The 22,741-nt window shown below is 47.5% G+C and overlaps 1 protein-coding gene across 2 annotated transcripts in view; it reads left to right on the top strand.

The window, feature by feature from the left end:
• kif1c (kinesin family member 1C) overlaps window positions 1-22,122 on the top strand; it is a 41,077-nt gene extending 18,955 nt beyond the window's left edge. The window contains exons 3-28 of one of the 2 annotated variants that reach the window (XM_038278237.1): window positions 63-139; window positions 217-295; window positions 1,406-1,506; window positions 1,581-1,646; window positions 1,722-1,897; window positions 3,044-3,158; window positions 3,239-3,316; window positions 3,402-3,467; window positions 3,544-3,622; window positions 5,829-5,907; window positions 5,987-6,135; window positions 7,428-7,532; window positions 7,628-7,755; window positions 7,830-7,909; window positions 7,986-8,061; window positions 8,145-8,224; window positions 8,297-8,391; window positions 11,087-11,170; window positions 11,250-11,430; window positions 11,507-11,579; window positions 13,970-14,068; window positions 15,312-15,473; window positions 15,554-15,835; window positions 15,938-16,027; window positions 17,916-18,144; window positions 19,654-22,122. In XM_038278237.1, the coding sequence (XP_038134165.1) occupies window positions 63-139; window positions 217-295; window positions 1,406-1,506; window positions 1,581-1,646; window positions 1,722-1,897; window positions 3,044-3,158; window positions 3,239-3,316; window positions 3,402-3,467; window positions 3,544-3,622; window positions 5,829-5,907; window positions 5,987-6,135; window positions 7,428-7,532; window positions 7,628-7,755; window positions 7,830-7,909; window positions 7,986-8,061; window positions 8,145-8,224; window positions 8,297-8,391; window positions 11,087-11,170; window positions 11,250-11,430; window positions 11,507-11,579; window positions 13,970-14,068; window positions 15,312-15,473; window positions 15,554-15,835; window positions 15,938-16,027; window positions 17,916-18,144; window positions 19,654-20,441 (3,617 nt within the window). In that variant the 3' untranslated portion in view covers window positions 20,442-22,122. Of the gene's footprint in view, window positions 1-62; window positions 140-216; window positions 296-1,405; window positions 1,507-1,580; window positions 1,647-1,721; window positions 1,901-3,043; window positions 3,159-3,238; window positions 3,317-3,401; window positions 3,468-3,543; window positions 3,623-5,828; window positions 5,908-5,986; window positions 6,136-7,427; window positions 7,533-7,627; window positions 7,756-7,829; window positions 7,910-7,985; window positions 8,062-8,144; window positions 8,225-8,296; window positions 8,392-11,086; window positions 11,171-11,249; window positions 11,431-11,506; window positions 11,580-13,969; window positions 14,069-15,311; window positions 15,474-15,553; window positions 15,836-15,937; window positions 16,028-17,915; window positions 18,145-19,653 lie in introns of both variants that reach the window. The other variant, XM_038278228.1, reaches the window with a different exon arrangement.
• The last annotated feature ends 619 nt before the right edge of the window (window positions 22,123-22,741 follow it).

Below are 22,741 nucleotides of genomic sequence, written 5' to 3'. Positions count from 1 at the left end.
CTCTGCCACCTACAGCGCCGACAGTTAATGACCTCCATCTGTCATGTTGTCTGCACCCTCAGGCATATCAAACCCCAAACAGCCCAAAGATGGAGCCAAGAACTTCACATTCGACTACTCCTACTGGTCACACACAACGGTAATGACACACACTCTCTGAGACCATTCATAGCTCAGAAGGAAGACTAACATTAGCGTGTGTTTGGGTCTCTGCAGCCAGATGATCAGAACTTTGCCTCTCAGAGGCAAGTCTACAAAGACATCGGAGAGGAGATGCTGCTGCACGCCTTTGAAGGTAAGTCTTTCTGACGCATGGGGGGCCGTGGTGGGACGATGTTAAACATTCTTCACATAGGTTTCCCTGTTCAATACAGCCGAATCTAATGAATTGTTCAAAATCCAAGAGCTCGGTGACATGCAAGAGAGGCAGGTTGGTCATTTGCATCAGCTATATTGGTGCAGCGCTATGACTTAAGGGCCAGAACACGTAGGAAGTGGTACTAATTACATCTCATTGGAAATACTTTGGGCCAGCCAGACCGAGGCAGACTCCTGGTCTGTTTTGGTCGGACCTACACAGCAATTTGACAAGAATGTCATGAGTTGGACAGGAAGAGAGAGACAGCGACAGACAATAAAATCCACTTTAGGGAATGTACAAAGAAAAAACAGAATCCTAAGGTACAGTAGTAGCAGTTTAAAAGTTCCCCAGCTTCCATGGTGCGTCTTTAACTGTTCCTTGATTGGTCTTTGATTGGTAACCAACAGGTCCGTGTCCATGAGGCCAAAGCCCTAGGTGGCCAGAGTGTAAACTAGATGTTATACCTATGGGCGGGGTTGCATTGAACACTGAGACTCACACGGCTGGAATTTGACTGGAAACTGGAGATGATAGGGCTGGCTATTGATCTGAAGGGCACCTAATAAACTGCTACAACCGCAAACCTGTCAGGGTTTCCCTATTTGGAAACGGACAGTTCGTCTACAGAAAGTAGGACACACTCAGACCTACCCAATTAATAAAACATTTCATACTATAGCCTACTTTAGCCATGAAAGGAGCTCAGGGACTCAGAAGAAAGATAAAGATAGATAGTGGTCTTCTTTGAACTTGTTAGACTCTGGTGTAAATACTCAATCGCTTGTAGCTGGCCTGTAGAAAGAGCCTCTAGGCAACCAGAAGAGTCGACCCAAAAGGAGCGTTCCATCCTTAAAGCCTGCAGGACATCCTTCCTTAAAGCCTGCAGGACATCCTTCCTTAAAGCCTGCAGGACATCCGTCCTTAAAGCCTGCAGGACATCTGTCCTTAAAGCCTGCAGGACAGCCGTCCCTCAGCCATAGATTCCATAGATCCAGATCAGCTTCAGCCATGAATGATGGGGTTACTGTTTTTGTTGTTTTCCAGGATACAATGTTTGCATATTTGCTTATGGTCAGACTGGAGCAGGAAAAAGCTACACCATGATGGGAAGACAGGAGCCTGGACAGGAAGGGATCATCCCACAGGTAAATAATGTCCTTCCTGTTGATGGGATCCGTGGATCCACTGTAACTTCAGCTGAATCCGTCTCTGCCCTCAGCTGTGTGAGGACCTGTTCCAGAGGACAGGAGAGAACACAGACCCAGACCTGAACTACTCAGTGGAGGTGAGGACATCAGCCTCTCTGATTCACCACCTGTCTCTCTGAACAGCTTCTGATTGGTCTCTCCCTGGCCTCCAGGTGTCCTACATGGAGATCTACTGTGAGCGGGTTCGGGATCTTCTCAACCCAACATCACAGGGTTCTCTACGGGTGCGGGAACATCCCATCCTCGGGCCCTACGTTGAGGACCTGTCCAAACTTGCTGTGACTGGATTAACAGACATCCGGGAGCTAATGGACGAAGGCAACAAAGCTCGGTCAGTCACAACCAAAAACAGTCAATTCCTGAGTTTCAGACTGAAAGACCCCCTGGGTCTGGATGGTCAAACCACTAGTCCTGCTGTGGCTTCATAAAAACCTCTATTCCCTGGACATCAACACTTTTTTCACTAAGACAAAGGACAATCAATTAAGAATTCCTCCTATAAGTCTTTCTTGTGGAGGAGATGGCTTTAGGAATGGCCAGAGAATAGTCCTAAACTGTCCCTAACAGAGGAAGTTGGAGAAAACCCCCTTATTTTTGGGTGAGGACATATTTGGAGGAACAAAAGGACATGTTATTTAGTGTAACAACAGTTTTCACATTGTAGAAGTCATCCAGAGAAGTCCACCAAGCTTTCAGAACCTCTGTCTGACTTTGCAAGTCTCTCGTCGTTCTGGACGAACTATGGTCTGCTCTTCTTCCCAACATCACTTCAGCTCATTGATGTTTAGTGTTGTTTCTAGAGAATTCTCTCTTCTTAAATTCAGCTGAAGTCTGGACTTTGGCTGGACTGTTGATTATTCTGCTGCTCTTTGAGGATCATTGTTTTGTTGTTGACCTAGTTTGACCCAGGCTTCAGAAGTTGAATTGATGGAATCATGTGTGACTCAGGAATACCTTAGATATAGCGGAGGTCATGGTCCAATCAGCGTCCATAGGGTGGCCGGGTCCTGATGTAAAAAAAAAGAAGAGAATTCTAGATTTCTACACCTCCACTGCTCTGATTGACATCTATGGAGTGTTTCTGCTTATTTCTCTGAGCACTGCATTCTCCCACCTTGGACTGTATCTGCCAAGATGTTAGAAGCTGCCTGACATGTTCTCTATTTGGGATTTCTTCTCTCTCTTAGTCATGCTGGACATAACCAGTTAATCAGCAGCACCCAGTTACTACTTTGCTTCTTAAAGCCTTTGGAGACTTTAAGTCTAAAATTATTTTCCTTCATGACTTGGAATGAGTTTGGTTCTGAAGTGAAGGAATGAAAGCAGATGATGAGATAAACATCATAATCATTTATTCCCAGAATTCCCAGACATGACAAAGCAACAATCTTTACTTTCATTTCTAAAAGCGTGATACGATGAAACCACCTCTTGCCAGGAATTAATTTGTTTAATGGATTTTATTTACTGAATGCAGGACGGTTGCAGCTACAAACATGAACGAGACGTCGTCCAGATCGCATGCTGTCTTCACCATTGTCTTCACCCAGAAACGGAGAGATCAGATGACCAGCCTGGACACCGAGAAGGTTTCGTTTCTGCCGTTTAAGTCCTCAGTCTTCATTGTTTCCAGTTGCATGGATGAGTTCAGCTTCCTCTGTCTCTGCAGGTCAGTAAGATCAGTCTGGTGGACCTGGCTGGGAGCGAGCGGGCAGACTCTTCAGGGGCAAAGGGCACCCGACTCAAGGTCAGAAGTCACGCATGTGCCACAGCCTTGCTGTTGAAGTCATGGCTATTTTTGTTTGCTCATGTTTGCTGTGGTTTCCATGCAGGAAGGAGCAAACATCAACAAATCCCTGACCACATTAGGAAAAGTGATCTCAGCGTTGGCTGAAATGGTACTTCATTCATTAAAAAGCATCAGATTGGTGTTTTAACAGTGAGTAATCGCAGCATTCTCTCTGTTACCTGCAGCAAAGCAACAAGAAGAGGAAAAGTGACTTTATTCCCTACAGAGACTCGGTTCTTACCTGGCTGCTGAAGGAGAACCTGGGTGAGGAGGGTCACTGGGAGTTCACTCATGGATACTAACCAAACCACATTAACTAAACTAGGAAGACTGGTTGATAGCAGAGAGGACTGTGTCATCTGCATATAAGGAGTATTTCTCATTTCATTTAAGCAAGGAGATTTATTTAATGTTCTTTGCCCCTTCTAATCCAAGTATAATATTGTCAGGTGATCTTCTAGAATACTGATCTGGTTCTTTCAGTAGTAGAAAGTTTTTATTGCCATATGAGCAACAATGAGACAGCTCCCGTAAAAGTGTTAATGGTTTAGCAGTTGGTGTTTCTTATTGGTTGTTTTGCTTGCAAATGGGGTCATTTTCACTAGTTGTTCCATGAGGAGATACTAAATTCAATTCTTTTCTATAACATAATTTCCCAACACATGTCATCTTAACTTTATAGAAACGAGTCAACCAGATCATCCAGTCAGATTGATTCAAAGTTTTCTATCTAAGGAAAACCAGCTGATTGCATCGACTCATTGACTCTTCAGCAATCCCTCACACTAAGCATGCTTGTAGCGACAGTGGAGAGGAAAAACTCCCTTTGAACAGGAAGAAACCTCCAGCAGAACCAGGCTCAGTGTGAGCGGCCATCTGCTGAGGCCCACTGGGGTTCAAGGAGACAGAGATAGAAAAAGAAGCATAGATACAAAAAGCAACTGTCAACCAGCTCCACAGGCGGCCCCGTCCAGGAAACACACAGCCAGGCAGACGAGCTCCGAGCCAGCTCCCATGTCAGAGGATGAAGAGAGCACATCCAGTTAGTCACAGTCAGAGAAACAGGACTACACTGGAAAACAGGACAAGCTCCAACATCTAGAAACAAAGGTGTTGATGGCAGCAGCACAGCTGATATTTCTCTCCAGGATGGAGTCACAGCCAAACAGGAACAGACCAGATGAAGCTACTATGAGAAAAAGCAGAGAGAGCAGAACGTTAGAGATTGAACTAACAGATTCTGCAGAATAGGAGAATAGAGATAGAATGAAGCAGAATGATGAAAAAGGGGTCCCTATGTCCTCCAGCAGTCTAAGCCTATAGCAGCAGAACTATAGAGATAGATCAGGATAACCTGAGCCACTCTAACTAGAAGCTTTATCAAAAAGGAAAGTTTTAAGCCTAGCCTTAAAAGCAGACAGGGTGAGTCAGTTCCGCTCCATCAGGGTGTCATGTCCATTTGTACCATCGCTGGAAGGTTTGCAGCATATTTAAACATAGTCTGATGAGTTTGGAAGAGTTTCCAGGAGTTGTGAACATAATTAATGGAATTTATTTTTAATTTTGACTTTATTTAGATTGGAGTTATTTCTGGAGCCATGGTGCTTTTTTTTTCCATTCATAGAGGGACTTTTGGGGCAGGGTAGTCTGAGATCTCCTGCAAGGAGGAAGTAAATAGATGCTTCAGACCTCTACAAATGGAGCATCAGCCGGCTGCTAGCATTACCTAAAGGTTCTTCAGGTTTCAGACTTCAGACTTCATGAAGGTGACCAGAGGGTCTCACACCTTCTAGTCATCCCTGTGCTCACTGCCCCGTCAACATAGGGACCTTATATGAATCCAGCTATGGAGCTGGACTAGCATTTCCCAGATAAAACTGGGAGGTTTGAAAAGGTCTGATGCTGTCATCAGCCTTGGTCTGTGGGTGCATATCCAGGCAGGGACACACAGAGCGGTACAAACCCTGCCTGCCGTCAGGTATTAGGATCCATCAGTGGGTCCTGGGTTAATTCACCCAGCATGATGTGACAGGTGTATGCAGGTAATGCCTGGAGGATGGTAGGAGTGAGACGACTTTCCTCCAAACCCAACAGGACTCCTCCATCACATCAGGTTTAGGTCCTTCTGATGCAGTCAGGTTGTACCTGAGCTCAGGCTCCGTCCAACATGTGAAGGATCATAGCCTGATGTTAGACCTGCAGCCCAGACTGTGAGGGAACCACTGAGGATCATTCAGAGATTTAAACCAATTCAGCCAGCCTGCTGCATCCGTCTGTCAGATTCATTCTCAGTGACTTTGCATCTGAACTCTCTGTGAGTCGATAGTTTAATCAAATGAGGTGGTTTAACGGCTCCATAGCAGGAGCGCTCTCCTGCAGGGTTGTTTTTTTAAGCTGTAGTTATTAATGCTAATGATAAACAGAACGCTGCCGTTTTTATTGAGTTAAAGTTTTACCGTCTGTATCTCAGGAGGAAACTCTCGGACGGCCATGATCGCTGCTCTAAGTCCTGCTGACATCAACTATGAGGAAACCCTGAGTACCCTGAGGTCAGAGAGCACATTGCCGCACCTGCTCTGATCCGTGCCCCCAGATGGCGCTAGCTCAAACAGTCCTGTTCGCTTCCAGGTACGCCGACCGGGCCAAGCAGATCCGCTGCAACGCCGTGATCAACGAGGATCCCAACGCCAAACTCATCCGAGAGCTGAAGTCCGAGGTGGACCGACTGAGGAACCTGCTCTTCTCCCAGGGTCTGCAGGAGCTGCTGGATAACACCGGTACTGAGACGCACCGAGTTATCGGCCCTCATGCTGCTTTTAGCTCTGCTAGTTCTTGGTTAAAATAATGTATTAATTTCAATCAGTTCAGGAAGAGGTTTTACAGACGCTCTTTTTGACAAAGCCGAGAGTCGAACCTGATTCTCATGAATCAAAGACCAGCCGTTACCCCTCTGCACCACCAGGAGGCGCCCCTGTCCTGTTCTACTCTCCTAAACATCAGAATCGTTCATTAGATCCTGGTCCAGTCAGCGTTCGGTCCGTTTGCTGTCCCGGTTCGGGCTGAACGACCCGAGGAGACGATGAAAACCAAACAAAGCAGAGTTTGTTCACAGCAGCAGGTTCTTCCCCACATGCAGGAAAACAATGAGAATCTCAGCCTAACAGCTGGAATGTAGACGTTTGACTCAACCCTGAGGAATTAGAGCCGCTCCGCTGCTGCTGATCGGGCAGATCCAGATCCCCCTGTAGCCGTCAGAGCCGGTCTTTCTGGGCCGCAGCATCGGAACGGTCCATCTGCAGATTAACCATCAGATAAAGAGACAGCAGGAGGTTTGATGAGTCATTTCTAGCAGTTTATTCCACCTTAAAATAAAACATTATGAGGGAAACGTCTCCTAAATGGGTCCAGATGAGGTTCAGGTTTTCTATCAGCTGTAGCTCACTGTTCTTTTTGCCGGCACAGAACAAAGGAAGACAGCCTTTAGTGACGCAGCTCCTTGTTCAAGGAATTTTTTACAAAGAAAGTGGAAGTTGGCTAAGTTTTAATCCTTAAATACTTTTAGGTTGAAAGTGAAAGAATTTGAAGCAGCCTTAATTATCTGTAATTGTTTTACTTGGCAGGTTTTTTACATCATTTAATTTAACGTTTCTCTGTTTATCATGGAACTTTGCTGCCTTATGACACCGATTTCCTTAAAAAGAGGTTTTTAATCTCTGGTTAAATAAAGGTTGAAGAAAAATATATATGTATATATATTGTTTAAGGAACATTTGGTCCAAACTGTGGTTGATCTGTAGAACCGAAGCGGTTCTGACGGTTCTGTTAGAGTTCAGCGGAGGAAGAAGCTGTGATATCTGCAGATAAATATCTGGAATATTTCAGATGTTCTGCTGCTGATTGTGTTTGTTCTCCTGGCAGCGAGAGCAGCAGTTATTTCCAGACGGGTGTGTGTGTGTGTGTGTGTGTGTGTGTGTGTCACATGCTGTTCTGTACATAAGCAGGATTCCTGTCGTTCCAGCCACTTACAGGAGAAACCCGACCCCTGTTTTCTCTCTGTTTGTCTCTAAAGTCAACAACAACATCCCCGGGGGGCCCACAGGTGCAGCCCCCGCCCCTCTGCAGCTCACCCCCACAGCCAATGGGGTTTCACCTAAAGAAGACTCCGCCCCTGCAGGTAGCTAACCCCCAGCTAGCCTCACATTTCTTCTAGTTTCTCTCTGCTTCAGATGATTTTCTCCCCCCCCCCCCCCCCCCCCCCCCGCCCCGCAGAGGCTGAAGCTTGTCCTGCAGGAGACGCACCAGCTGACCCTGCCCACCTCACCCAGAACGGAGAGGATGCTGAGGAGGCGGTCGCTACGGAAACCATCAGCAAAGAGGAGGTCGCCGAGAGGCTGGTGGTAGGTGTTTGATTGGCAGCTCTGCAGAACGTCTGGAGCTACGCAGACCTGAAGGATCCCGGCTTCTGTTTCAGGAAACGGAGAAAATCATCGCCGAGCTGAACGAGACGTGGGAGGAGAAGCTGAGGAAGACCGAGTCCATCCGTCTGGAGCGGTACGCCTCGCCGCCCGCCTGGCAGCACGCCTCGTCGTTCCGTCTCTTTCTAACAGAAAGTGTGTGTTTGTGGCAGAGAGTCGCTGCTGGCAGAGATGGGCGTGTCCATAAAGGAAGATGGAGGAACTCTGGGAGTTTTCTCCCCTAAAGGAGTGAGTCTATCCGTCTGGTACCGTGAGAACGTTCAGAACTGGTCCATGATGACCCCCCCCCCCCCCCTCCCACTGTGTTTCAGACGCCCCACCTGGTGAACCTGAACGAAGACCCTCTAATGTCCGAGTGTCTCCTCTACTACATCAAGGAGGGCATCACCAGGTCAGAGCAGCTCCTCTAACGCCCCTCTGATGATAGGTAACCATGGCGACTGACTGTCCTCCTGTGTCTCAGGGTTGGACAGCAGGACGTGGACATCAAACTTTCAGGTCAATTCATCAAAGAGATCCACTGCGTCTTTGTCTGTGAGACCAACGAGCAGGGAGAAGGTGAGACCCGCCTCGTTGCTCAGCTTATCTGGGGGGATGTTAGCCGCTGCAGTGGCGCCCTCTGCTGGTCAGACGGCCAACGTTCACCTGAATGCATGATGATGATGTCAGAGAACCACGCGTCCAATAATGTTGATTTATGTTCATCAGTGTTGGTTCATCAATTAACAAGGTAACTAGTTAGTTACAGGTACTAGTTACCTCTCAAAAAAGTAACTAGTTAGTAACGGAGTTAACACACAACCAAAGTAACTAGTGTGCCTGGAGGTTAGAGCAGTGCTTATGCTGATCACCTCAGCCTCCCCTCTGGGTCCCTGAGCCAGACCCTTAACCCCCACTGCTCCCCAAGGGGAGGGGTTAAATGCAGAGAGGGAATTCCTCCAATGTGAGATCAATAAAGTTCCATTTCTTTCTGTTATGATCTAAACTGGAAGATTTTTCATTTAGCTGTTATGAAAACTTTAGATCCAACTAGAGGTTTGATTATGAAATCTAATGTTTTTCTTATTAATTCATTATTTCTTTAAAGGATTGTCTGTAATTACTTGATGCTAATCTGCTCCATGTTGCTGTGTGAGATTGGACAACTGAATGACAATATAATTATTTGGTTTGTAAATGAACCAAACTCTCCATGGCCGATCAGAGCCAAGTTATCTTCCCCGTCATTCTTTCTTATACTCAATTTTGTGCCAGATCATTATTTAAATAAACTAGCTAAAAGTTTAGTTCCCACAGATGGAAATGAACTAGCTCATGGTCATAGTTCCCTTTTTTTTTATTAACCAAGTTCCCAAACCTCTAAATGAACTAATTAAAGTTTATTTGGTAAATGAAGCCGCCATCCTCCACAATAGAAGCTCATATTTCCCCTTTAAATGTGTGATCATGATATATAGAAAGAAATGGAAAATCCTGAACAGTCCAGGTTTATTTATTTAACCGAATGACTCAGAACTTCAGGAACATTCAGGAACATTCAGGAACATTCAGGTTCTGCTGAAAAGATCTGAATCAAAAAGATTTCATCCGTTCCTCATTCAGTAGCAGATATTTCCCCAGAAAGCTTGGATGCTTTAACTCCATGTGTGGCTTTAAATCTTAAGTGGACGTGACTGACGTACACACTTGTTTGTTTAGTCCCGGTGGGAACAGTTTGCATGAAAACGTGAGTTTTTTTTCTGTTCCATTCTTCCTTTATTAGTTGATCAAACTCTGCCAGGTGCTCTGCTAAACTGCCATCAGTAGATGAGTCTGAAAGGAGCAGCCTGGTACTAGCAGCAGACATGCTGCTCTGTCAGGCAGACAAATCCCATGATGCTTTGTGAGGAGAGCTCTCACAAAGCATTCTGGGATATATTTGTTCCTCTAGTTACATCGATGATCTCTACTTTTCAAGGTGCATTGTGGGAAATTCTACTACTTTTTCATCCACTAGATGTTCGGACACTCATTTAAAAGTGAGCAACCAGTATATAGAGCCCTATGTGGCGGTTAGTGCGGACATTTGGACGCAGCCTTTGTTCCTACACATAATGAGCAAATCACAGCAACATTTCTCCTTCAGTGATGCTTTACTGAAGCTCCGCTGTCACTAAATCAGTGGCCGAGGCCCCGCCCACATTAAGGCTCCTCAGCCAATCGGTGTCATGTGTCCGTGCTCCTGCCTGCAGTAAAATGTGTGAATAAATAGTGTGAATCAGGGCTGGAGTTGTATTCATGTGCTGCATTAGAGAGCAGTCATCTCATTATGGGAAAAGTAATCAGTTAGTGAGCATTTTAATTATTATCATGGGACACTGTTCCTCCCAACACTGATGTTCATAGACTGCAAAAAACACCTAGAAATAAGTGGAATGTCTTAAATTAATTGTATTGACCGTTCATTTCAGCAGGTAAAGAAGATGATTTGCAGATGGAACAAGTATTTTTACTCTTAAAATAAGATAATTAGATAAAATGCACCTTTAATACAACAATGCAATTTTTCTTTTAATATTAATAGTTTTGTTTCATTGGCAAAGTGTTTAACTTACCTCCTCAATTTAAGAAAAGTTTCAGTTTTGCCAATCAGCTCAGAATAGCAGCATAATAATCTTTATTCATTGATCCTCTTATTTAGAGCATCTTCCTTTAAATAGAAGCTCAGAAAACTTTATTCTGGGAATATTTTTGGTAAATTAATAAATAAGATCATGTTTCCAGTTGAATTATCAGAAATCTGTCATTTCATTCCTGCCACCCTCTGACCCTCCTCCATGCCGGGACCCCCTGGTGTAACGGAGGTTGGGTTGTTGTATGTCTACGCTCACTCAGTGAATCTCTTCTTCTCTTTCTGTCAAAGCTGCCTGGAATCCTGTCAGGTATCGTCTAACGCTGATAAAATGTGACCTTTGTACCCTTCATCCCTGCTCCTCCTCTTCCTCCCCGCTGTCTCTGTTGTCTCCCCTTCGTGTCTCTGCTGCTTCTGCTCCAAACCGCCCAGTCTGTCTGCTTTATAACGATTAGAGGGAAGCTGCTGATGATTTTTAAATGATGAATAGTAACAGAAAGTCTGAAAGATCTGTTTCAGATCGCCGTAGAAAAACCAAATGATTGTCCTTTTCTATTCTTCAGTTAAACCTTACAAAGCTTCTGTGGTTCTGGCCCTGAGTCTGAAGGTTAGTCATGTTTCTTCTTCTTCTTCTCTCTGCAGTGGAGGTCACCCTGGAGCCGCTGCCTGGAGCTGAGACCTACGTGAACGGGAAGCAGATCGAGGAGGCCGTCATCCTGAAGCAAGGTCCGCTTATTAAAAGTTAAACCGGGTCTAGATGTTCACTGCCAGCCTCGGCCTGACCGCTCCGCCTCTGGTCACCTAGGTAACCGCATCGTGATGGGGAAGAACCACGTGTTCCGGTTCAACCACCCGGAGCAGGCCAGGCTGGCGCGGGAGCGCAGCGCCACGGCGGAGCAGCAGGGGGAGCCGGAGGACTGGAACTACGCCCAGAAGGAGCTGCTGGAGAAGCAAGGAATCGACATCAAGCTGGAGATGGAGAAGAGGTAGGAGGAGGAAACGCTTCCATCATTTCTAAAAAGCTGTTATCGGAGCTGCATGATGACGCCTGGTCTGCTGCAGGCTGCAGGATGTGGAGACGCAGTACCGGAAGGAGAAGGAGGAGGCCGACCTCCTGCTGGAGCAGCACCGGCTGGTGGGTCTCTGGGTTCGATCTCCTGGATCCTCAGGTTCACAACATCCAGCCACCAGAACAGCCTCTGAAAGGCTGATGCTCATTATTCTCCACCTGATTGGATGCAGTTTTATGCTGAGGTCAGGCTGTCAGGGATGAAAGCATCTCAGATCCGATGGATCTCCATGGATTCATGATGCTAACTGTCTCTACCTGCCGTCTGGGAGATGCTGGTTTAAATCCAGTGCTCCTTTAACTGTTTAACAGTTCAGGTTCTGTTCAGTTTGATCTCAGGCAGAAAAGTTTTAATAGGATTGTTTTATTTATTCAGTTAATTTAGGAAAACCCAAAAAGCATCAAAAACCAAAGAAGACATGGAAATGCTTCTTTATTCAGGCTGTTTCTCTGTCTTCCTGTTTCCCTTTAAGGACTGAAACGTTAACATCAGCTGCATGTTTTTCATTTATTATGTTCAGGATAAAACTTTTAATTCTGGATCTAATCCCTCTGCTCCGCTGATAATCTGCATGAACTGTCTTTATTCTGCAGCAAAGTTTAACCTGTTATTCTGAGAATCTTCTAAGGATACAATACAGAAGAGAGATAGACGCCTGAAAAAACAGGAATTTAACCCCAAAATTAATTATCTATGAAATATAGATATATTTAAAAAACATGATGATATAAATTTAGTTTTACAATAAAAAAAGAAAATGAACAGGTTTAAAAACTATATATACATTTCCTCTAAATGCTAAACAGGAAGGTAATTTTTCTACACAAAGGTAAACGTAAAGCCAACCTGAGCTGATATTGAAGGAGAAGTTTTCAGCGAGGAATAATCAATAGATTATTATTAATAGCTAAAACTAATACGTTCACAGTGATTTAATGAATTTAGTGTTAATCAGTAAAAGAAATAAAAACAATAATTTTCGTGCCAATCACTGAGTCTGGGAGCGGCCATTTTTGCCCAAATATTAGATTACACTGGGAAAAAAATTAACCTAGATAAGTCATTTATTTCTTAAAATAAGTGCATTTGTTCATGGATCGAGGAGGAAAGAGAAATTTAGCCAATGGAACAAGATGATTTACATTTAAAATAAGAAAAGATAATTGCATTGTCTTATTTTAAGTGCATTTTGTCTAATTATCTTATTATAAGAGTAAAAATATTCATTCCATTGGCAAACTATCTAACTTACCTGCTCAAATTAAGGGTAAATGCACTAAATTTAGGAAATGTTAACTAATTTCTAGATCGTTTTTCCAGTGTAGATTAGATTAGATGAGCGGAGAAATTCATTGGTCACATATTGGCATAGTATTAAAGAAGGTGCAAACAAGGAGGAAGAAGGTGCATTAGGAATAAAAAAAAAAAATATATATATATATATATACGTATATAGTAGCCCCTCCCTCCTGCCATCTTCCAGCAGTGACGTCGCGGTGCGGTAAGCCTAGCGCCATTCTCCCCGCTTTCCAAGCTAAATCAATGGGAACTACTAGACACATCTGCAATCAACAACAATTATTGAAGATTTCCAGAGGACTTCACCATTGAAATTCACCAGAGCTATAGTGAAACTGACAATGCCCACGTGCATGGCAGCTGGATGCTGGAATACATCGGGTAAAAGTGAAAAATAAGAGTTATTCCACCTTTCTGATTCCTGATCCTCCACGGACGGGTTGGTCGTTGGATCGCCAACTTGAAGAGGGAGGATTTGCCATCGAACTTCTGGCCAGAGAAAAAACCCGTAATATGTAGCCAACATTTGGAAGAAGAATGTTTTCAAGATGACTTGGATAATAGCGCGTTGTGACAAACACCAGATACAGCACTGGGACTTGATCAACAGCCGATACCGCACCGTGACGTCACTAACCAGTAGGTGGCAGTAGTGTTCTTTGACAAACATGGATGCCTCCAGTAAAGCACATTCACATGGAAATTACTCTGAATTAAAAACACTGATCATTTATTGAACAGGATGGAATCATTTCACATTTAAAGAACTTTCAGAAGTTTGAATTCTGAATATGAGCGACTTTTTTCTTTAACATTACTTGGTAAAAATTGCAAATGTTAAAAATATGGAACAAATGATCAAAAACGGTCAAATAACCTACATATTTCTTTTATATTGTGATAAAGTTCTCTTTAGGATTATTTAATTTGTTGTTATCTCCAGATTCCCTCATCATTATTTGACGTTCGGTTAGTGAGCTCTGTTGCTCTGTGCTCCATTGATCAGGTCTGCCTGTTATTCTGGGCTCAGACCAGTTCGCTGCTCTGAATCTGAAAATCCTGACTATCGCTTAGCAGAATAACCCAGGATAGGTTGACCTTCAGAACTGTGGCCCAGTTGAGCGGGTCCAGGTTGTGACTCTGGTTCTGTGTTCAGTACGCAGACAGCGACAGCGGAGACGACTCCGACAAACGGTCCTGTGAAGAGAGCTGGAGGCTGATCTCCTCCCTGAGGGAGAAACTTCCTGCCAACAAGGTATGTGTCATCTTCTTTCCTGTGTTATTCCCTCACTGGGAGGGTTGCACTTACCTGACTCAGCCAGATGGATTTGCTCCGCATATCCATCTGGAAACCTTCCATTGAAGTAATTTTGGGAAGGGGTGAAAATACTGGTTAGCTGATTGGCCTATGTTGGTGATAGACGGGCCAAATAAACCAATCAGATCAACGAAGCATATGACGTACTAACAGAGCGACGACGAAGACGAGCCAATTGATAGATCAAACTCTTGATGAAACCAGTCGGGAGAAGAGCAAAAACATCTTTTCCTCTGAGAAAAGCCTCCAGAGCAGTGTTTTGCTCTTCTTTCAGTGAAGAAATACTCTGTAATTCCCATAAAACTTTCTCGATAGCCACGCTAACGCTAGTTTCATCGGCTGAAGCCGCCATGTTCTTTAGACTGAACTGTCGCGCTTCTCGTTGCGTCACACCTCAACCCGCCTCAAAGCCAATGCTGATTGGACGTTCGTTTGGTGAACGGCTCCAAATTTTCTTCAACGGAGAGTCTCCAGACTGATTAGAGAGTGAAACCTTGAAAGCTCGTGAGATCAGGATGGTCTCACCAGGCTAGGGTTGCACCAAGCTGAACATTAAACTGGTTCCACTCAATTATCAGACTCCATCTTTTCCTTTTATTTGTGTTATTTACTGTTAATCATTAATAATCAGTGAAATAATCGGTGAAAAACCTTAAAGGACAAAACCAAACAAAAACATTTACTATAATGCACCTTGTTTGTAAGAGTCAGTTCTGAGAAATGGATCATTAAATATATTTATGAAAATAGACTATTGTCTTTAAGTTAAGACAAACTACTTTTTAATTATCCTAAAAATGCATTAAAAATGTTGAATTATTTCCCCCACGTCTCAAAGCGTCGTCAGTGCAGCACATACCTCGCATTCGTAACAAGGATTAAACGCCAGATTACCGGCTGTCTGTTCGGTTCTTCGCTTTGGTGATATAAACGTCATACAGCTCTCTGAGCTGCACCAATAGAACGGCAGACTTTTTATTTCGCACTGCGGTCCTTCTGCACAAACCAGGAAGTTGGTCTCACCTTATCGTGATTGATCACACATGGGTATGCTGCGTGCTCTCGCTCAATCAGCTGATGTCAAAGGGGGGGCCTTCATCAGTGCATCCTGTGGTCTTTCTCAGCGTAATGATCCGGTTCCAGCAGGAAACACCTAACAGCTGTCTGTCTGTCTGTCCAGGTGCAGACCATCGTGAAGCGCTGCGGCCTCCCCAGCAGCGGGAAGAGGAGGGAGCCGCTGCGGGTCTACCAGATCCCCCAGAGGAGGAGGATCAGCAAAGACCCCAAACGGGTCACCATGGAGGACCTGAGGATGCAGGCCGTCAAGGAGATCTGCTACGAGGTCCAGACCCCCCGGCACACCCCGGTCAGAACCGCCCCTCATGATGTCCGTCGACTGAGCGGGTTTCTGTCCCCCCACAGGTGGCGCTGGGAGACTTCCGTCATTCCCGACAGGAGATCGAGGCGCTGTCCATCGTCAAGATGAAGGAGCTCTGCCGCATGTACGCCAAGAAGGACGCCAACGAGAAGGACAGCTGGAGGGCCGTGGCCCAGGACGTCTGCGACACGGTGGGCATTGGAGAGGAGAGGAGCCCCCCCGCAGAGGAGGGCGGCGGAGGAGGAGGGGAGGTGGTGGAAGGAGGACAGAAGGGGAAGGTGTACGACCTGAAGGCTCACATCGACAAGCTGACGGACATCCTGGAGGTAAGTTCTACCTGGAGAACCTCCTGATGGAGAACAGGAGCTGATGGAGAACAGGAGCTGATGGAGAACAGGAGCTGATGGAGAACCTCTGTGATCCTGCAGGAGGTGAAGCTGCAGAACAACATGAAGGACGAGGAGATCAAAGCTCTGAGGGACAGGATGATCAAGATGGAGAGCGTCATTCCTGTTCAGGTTGGTCTCTGCTCCTCCCTGCCCCTCAGCCCGTAGCTCCTCTCTGACCCTCGGCCTGTAGCTCCTCCCTGACCCTCATCCTGTAGCTCCTCCCTGACCCTCGGCCTGTAGCTCCTCCCTGACCCTCGGCCTGTAGCTCCTCCCTGCCCCTCGGCCTGTAGCTCCTCCCTGACCCTCGGCCTGTAGCTCCTCTCTGACCCTCATCCTGTAGCTCCTCTCTGACCCTCGGCCTGTAGCTCCTCCCTGACCCTCGGCCTGTAGCTCCTCTCTGACCCTCATCCTGTAGCTCCTCCCTGACCCTCGGCCTGTAGCTCCTCCCTGACCCTCGGCCTGTAGCTCCTCTCTGACCCTCGGCCTGTAGCTCCTCCCTGACCCTCGGCCTGTAGCTCCTCCCTGACCCTCGGCCTGTAGCTCCTCCCTGCCCCTCGGCCTGTAGCTCCTCCCTGACCCTCGGCCTGTAGCTCCTCTCTGACCCTCATCCTGTAGCTCCTCCCTGCCCCTCGGCCTGTAGCTCCTCCCTGACCCTCGGCCTGTAGCTCCTCTCTGACCCTCATCCTGTAGCTCCTCTCTGACCCTCGGCCTGTAGCTCCTCCCTGACCCTCGGCCTGTAGCTCCTCCTTGACCCTCATCCTGTAGCTCCTCCCTGACCCTCGGACCGTAGCTCCTCCCTGACCCTCGGCCTGTAGCTCCTCCCTGACCCTCATCCTGTAGCTCCTCCCTGACCCTCGGCCTGTAGCTCCTCCCTGACCCTCATCCTGTAGCTCCTCCCTGACCCTCGGCCTGTAGCTCCTCCCTGACCCTCGGCCTGTAGCTCCTCCCTGCCCCTCGGCCTGTAGCTCCTCCCTGCCCCTCGGCCCGTAGCTCCTCTCTGACCCTCGGCCTGTAGCTCCTCCCTGACCCTCATCCTGTAGCTCCTCCCTGCCCCTCGGCCTGTAGCTCCTCCCTGACCCTCGGCCTGTAGCTCCTCCCTGACCCTCATCCTGTAGCTCCTCCCTGACCCTCATCCTGTAGCTCCTCCCTGACCCTCGGCCTGTAGCTCCTCTCTGACCCTCGGCCTGTAGCTCCTCCCTGACCCTCATCCTGTAGCTCCTCCCTGACCCTCGGCCTGTAGCTCCTCCTTGACCCTCATCCTGTAGCTCCTCCCTGACCCTCGGCCTGTAGCTCCTCCCTGACCCTCGGCCTGTAGCTCCTCCCTGACCCTCGGCCTGTAGCTCCTCCCTGACCCTCATCCTGTAGCTCCTCTCTGACCCTCGGCCCGTAGCTCCTCCCTGACCCTCATCCTGTAGCTCCTCTCTGACCCTCGGCCTGTAGCTCCTCCCTGACCCTCGGCCTGTAGCTCCTCCCTGACCCTCGGCCTGTAGCTCCTCCCTGACCCTCGGCCTGTAGCTCCTCCCTGACCCTCATCCTGTAGCTCCTCCCTGACCCTCGGCCTGTAGCTCCTCCTTGACCCTCATCCTGTAGCTCCTCCCTGACCCTCGGCCTGTAGCTCCTCCCTGACCCTCGGCCTGTAGCTCCTCCCTGACCCTCGGCCTGTAGCTCCTCCCTGACCCTCATCCTGTAGCTCCTCTCTGACCCTCGGCCCGTAGCTCCTCCCTGACCCTCATCCTGTAGCTCCTCCCTGACCCTCGGCCTGTAGCTCCTCCCTGACCCTCATCCTGTAGCTCCTCCCTGACCCTCGGCCTGTAGCTCCTCTCTGACCCTCGGCCTGTAGCTCCTCCCTGACCCTCATCCTGTAGCTCCTCCCTGACCCTCGGCCTGTAGCTCCTCTCTGACCCTCGGCCTGTAGCTCCTCCCTGACCCTCGGCCTGTAGCTCCTCCCTGACCCTCATCCTGTAGCTCCTCCCTGACCCTCGGCCTGTAGCTCCTCTCTGACGCGTCTCTTTTTCAGGATGACGACATGAACGGGGAAGGGGGCGAGTCCCCACAGAGGGAGGGAGGAGGCGGTGGCCTGGAAGAGAGCAGCGACCCTCCGGAGGTCAGGGTGCAGCGACTCATGGAGGAGGACCCAGCCTTCAGGAGAGGGCGCCTCCGCTGGCTGAAACAGGAACAGCAGCGAATCCAGAACCTTCAGAAGCAGAACATCACCAAGAAACTAAGAGGACAGAACCAGAACCCAGGTTGGTCCATAAGGGGGGGGCAATGTATCTGACAAACTTCTACAGAAACCTTTGTCTGATTTTAAGTTAAAGTTAAAACTTCTCTGGTGTTTTATGACATAACAACTCAAACAAAACTATTGAGGTTAAAAATGTTCTTTTGGAATATTTTGAAAGTTGATTTAAATAATTTTGCCTTCATCCAGTTGATGCGATACTTTAAAACATGCGTCTGATGTCAGCATTGATCCAGATCCAACCTGAGGGCCTTAGAGATCATTTTAATTATTTAATGACATATTTTTTTATCTGGACTTCTATTTTTCAATTCTATTTTAGCTTTAATGTTTAATAAACTTAGTTTAGATTATTTTTCATTTCTGGAAATTGCGTATTTTAGTGTAGTGTTTATTGGTCTTTAATGTAATAAGACTCACTTATCAGAGACAAGATCAGAAAAAAAAGAAATAGAAATAAAATCCCAGAACCGACTGCTCTAGTGCCATCTGCTGGCTTTATGTGGTACAACAAGAAAAAAAAGAAACTTGACATCAAATTGATGCTTTATGATAAAGAAGGAAACCAAATATAAATTTTCGATCCTATAATTCAGTTTATTTCAGTTAATGAAAGTATTTTCTAATTCAAGTTCAGGCTAAAGCAGCGTTACGTTGTAGAATAATCTGATCAATCCATATCTGAACATGGAGAACATGGATCACCTTCAGACCAACAAGAACATGAACGTCCAAAAAGATGGACAGCTTTGTATTGTCATTCCACTGTTATGAGTACAGAGCAATGAAATTATCTCTGCTTTAACCCCTCCCCTTGGGGAGCAGTGGGCTGCCATTGAGTCGGGGTTAAATACCTTGAACTCAGAACCTCAGCATTGACTCCAAGCGCAGTGCCCCTAACCACTAGCTCACCACTCCCCGAAGGGTATGGACCCCCATTGGTAGCTCATTCCCCCCAGCTGGACTATGAAACCAGGCTTACCCTTTGCAGGGCGGGGGACTTACCACCTGAGCGAGCCAGACGCTAAATGATCAGCGAATCAGCCGTCAGTTACCAGAGATGCACCGTTCAGGTGGGAGGAGCCTACTGTTAGCCATGAGCTCCACAAATCTAGACTGTATAAAAGAGAGACCAGATTTAGTTTGGATACACTTTCTGAAACCATGTAGACGCAGCAAACCAGACCAAAACCTTTACGGTATATTTTAAATATAAAAACCTTATCCTGAACTCACCATCCCTACAGTGAAGCATGGTGGAGGTGGAATCATGCTGAGGGATAAGGAAGCCTGAACCTCCAGATAAAGATCCAATGGATGGGTGGGATCAGAGCAGGGTCAGGGACTGGAATGGCCTAGTCAAAGTTAAGCCTAAAGTCAGACTAGAGGTTTGGTTTCCTCCCTGAAGCTGATGTTTAAAGGGTTTAATGGGACAGAAACACGCAGCGCTTCGTTTCTCTACATACGTGTAGAATCCAACACGAGTCTCAGCCTCCTTCTCCTCCCTCTGCAGGTCAGAACGGCCCCACCGTCCCCCTCCACCTCCCTGGGACCGGCCGCTTCATCCCTCCCCAGGAGTGCAAACTGAAGTTTCCCTTCAAGAGTAACCCCGCCCACCGGTTGTCATGGGGACCCACCAGCGAGGCCCTGCAGGCCCTCGGATTGGCGGGGGAGGGGGGAGGAGACGAAGAGGGCGTGGAGCAGGAAAACGGGGGAGGCTTTCCCCCTCCTCAGGGACCGCCTCCCCCCCTCCTGCCCCTCCCATTCCCTGCCACGCCGCCACGCATGCGGACACCCAGCCCTCATCGCGCTTGGCAACAACGTAACCAAGGCAACCAGGGTGGCTTCCCCCACAACCAGCAGGGCAACAACCAAAACTACCACAGGCGTCAGCGCCGCAACTCCCTGGACAGCTCCTCCCACAACAGCGACCCGCAGCAGGGCGGGGGGGGCAACGGCGGTCACCAGGGGCGACCCAGACAAAGGAGGGGGGTGTCCCCCGGTGGGGGCGGCGACCGGGGAGGGAGGGGTGGAGGGAGCAGAGACAGAGAAGGAGGCTTCTACTATAATCAGCGCCAGAACCATCAGTTCCACCCCCACCCCTACTACAACACCCACAATGCACCATTCCAGCCTCACCCCAGCTACCACAGCCTGCCGCGCTCCGGGCCCCTCCCCCTGGTCCCAGACATGCTCCTGGGGGTGGGGCCCCCGCCTGCTGGTTGGGGCTTCACCACGCCGCCCAGGATGAGGCGGCAGTTCAGCGCCCCGGACCTGAAGAACAAGGAGAACGTCATGTGACGCGGAGGCCTCTGATTGGCTGCTGGACACGGGGGGATCCTCATGCTGTGTGTGAGTGTGTGTATGCGTGTGTGTTTCAGCACTTTTTCAGAAGGAAGCGGAGCGGCGAGCCGCGTCGTCTGACCTGCTGCGTGTTCGACTTCAGCCTCCAAGTTTCTTCTCAGACGTTTTCATCCCGGATGTTTGATGAGCTGCTGCCGCAGAGTCCGCAGGCCAAGATGATTCATCAACAGAAAAAACGCTCCTTCAGATGAGAGCTTAACCGCACTAATGGGAGCTTAACGCTGTCATCCAATCAGAAAACAGGTTTTTAACATCATCATCGTTTTAGTTTTAATCCTTTTTAAAAAGCGACTCTGCTTCTCATTAATGAACAGTGAACATTTCGGCCCGGAGGCTGATATTTCCCGCTTCACCTGAACTCTGCATAGCCAACGGCTACAAACCAAAGAATCCGCTCTGTAGCGCCTCCTGTTGGTGCCTGCAGGGCGTGACCTCATCCATTAGGAGTGTTTGATGTTTTCTCGTGGGGAAACGTTTGGTGGAGCTCGATGGGTTTAAAGAACTGTGTGTATATCTGAAGTTTATCTGTTTTTATTTTAACGGAGATGATAAAATGAGCTGACGGTGCGTTCAATGTCACCAGCAATCATGGGGAAAATGAGAGTAAGAATGACGGGAGGCATAAAGGAAGGAGGAATCCAGTGAATGTAGGGTTGGTTGGAGGGAATTCTGGGAGATGTAGTGAGATACAGAAGGCAGCGAAGGTGTGATAAATGTGTTACTGAGCTGTGAGGGAGGGGTCCACTCAGAGCAAAGCATTCTGGGAGAGGACGGCGGGAGCATCGGACTGTTGGGTGACTTTAGGAAATGTTTTTTTTTTAAGGAGACGGTTGAACTAACCAATAGGAGCGAGCAGATGTTCTGAAAGGTCCAGAGAACATCTGGTTTCTGCCGTGGAATCAACCAATCCAAGGACAATCCTTAAAATCCGCTCGTACCGCCGGGTTTGATGGGAAACGTAGTTTCCTCTGCCTTCATGCTTTCAAATAGTTTTTGTTTTGGGTTATTTTTATTTTCCAGTTTGAGCCCCTGATTGGCTGTTATATTTTTCTTCCTTTGCTGTTTGTGCAGAATATTTTAGCCCCTCCCACATCCTCTCCCATTGGGCGATGACATCATCTCCCATCTCTTGTTATGATGATTTTGAAGCTAAAAGTGTCCTTACTGAGGTTTGGTTGTTTTGGATGCTGCTAAAGGAGCTCCGCTGCTGCCGTCTCCCCCCCCCCGTGTGTGTGGATGTGACGGAGGTGTGTGAGTTTCTGGATTCATTTAGGGTCATACTTTTATTATAAGTTGTTGTTTTTTGTTTGTTTCTTATAAAGCTGATTATTACTATCTGTTCTGTTTGGTTCTGTTGTTTGGGAGTTTTGGGACTGAGGAGGGGATCCTGAATCCAGAACATTTTTTAAATTCCTCTCAGAAAGTCCCGCCCCCCTCACCTTAACTTTGCACCAATCACATCCTTTGAATCGATGACATCACAGAAGGACTTCAGGATGTTGGGCTGCAGCTCCTCGGTGTTTCCTGTCTGTCTTGGGTTGTTGTTGTATCAGGAACCAATCTCAGGCTCTGTCTGCAGACACCATGATGGCAATAAAATGTCAAGAATCAGAACAAACCGCCTCCTGTTTCATTGTCTGTCGTCTCACCAGCACTACGGTGGCTGAAATGGATCAATCCTCAACAACAATTCAGTTCAGTTCCGTTTATTTAATAGCAGCAACTGACATGTCAACTCAAGGCACTTTACAGTTCAGCAGATCCTTCAGTCAATTGAATGATTTATCTAAGGAAAACCAGCTGATTGCATCGACTCATTGACTCTTCAGCAATCCCTCACACTAAGCATGCTTGTAGTGACAGTGGAGAGAAAAACTCCCTTTAAAAAGTAAGAAACCTCCAGCAGAACCAGGCTCAGTGTGAGCGGCCATCTGCTGAGGCCGACTGGGGTTCAAGGAGACAGAAGCAGACATAGAAAAAGAAGCATAGATACAAAAGGCAACTGTAAAAGGCGGCCCCATCCAGGAAACACACAGCCAGGCAGACGAGCTCCGAGCCAGCTCCCATGCCAGAGGACGAAGAGAGCACATCCAGTTAGTCACAGTCAGAGAAACAGGACTACACAGGAAAACAGGCCAAGCTCCAGCATCTAGAAACAAAGGTGTTGATGGCAGCAGCACAGCTGATATATGTTTGGCAAACTGCCAACAGGAGCCAACCAGATGAAGCCACTGTGA

This window comes from Cyprinodon tularosa, unplaced genomic scaffold, assembly GCF_016077235.1.
Source record: "Cyprinodon tularosa strain WSP-4 unplaced genomic scaffold, ASM1607723v1 ctg1013, whole genome shotgun sequence".
NCBI lineage: Eukaryota > Metazoa > Chordata > Actinopteri > Cyprinodontiformes > Cyprinodontidae > Cyprinodon > Cyprinodon tularosa.
The sequence above is the reverse complement of the archived record's forward strand: the minus strand, read 5'-3'. Positions and strand labels throughout refer to the sequence as shown.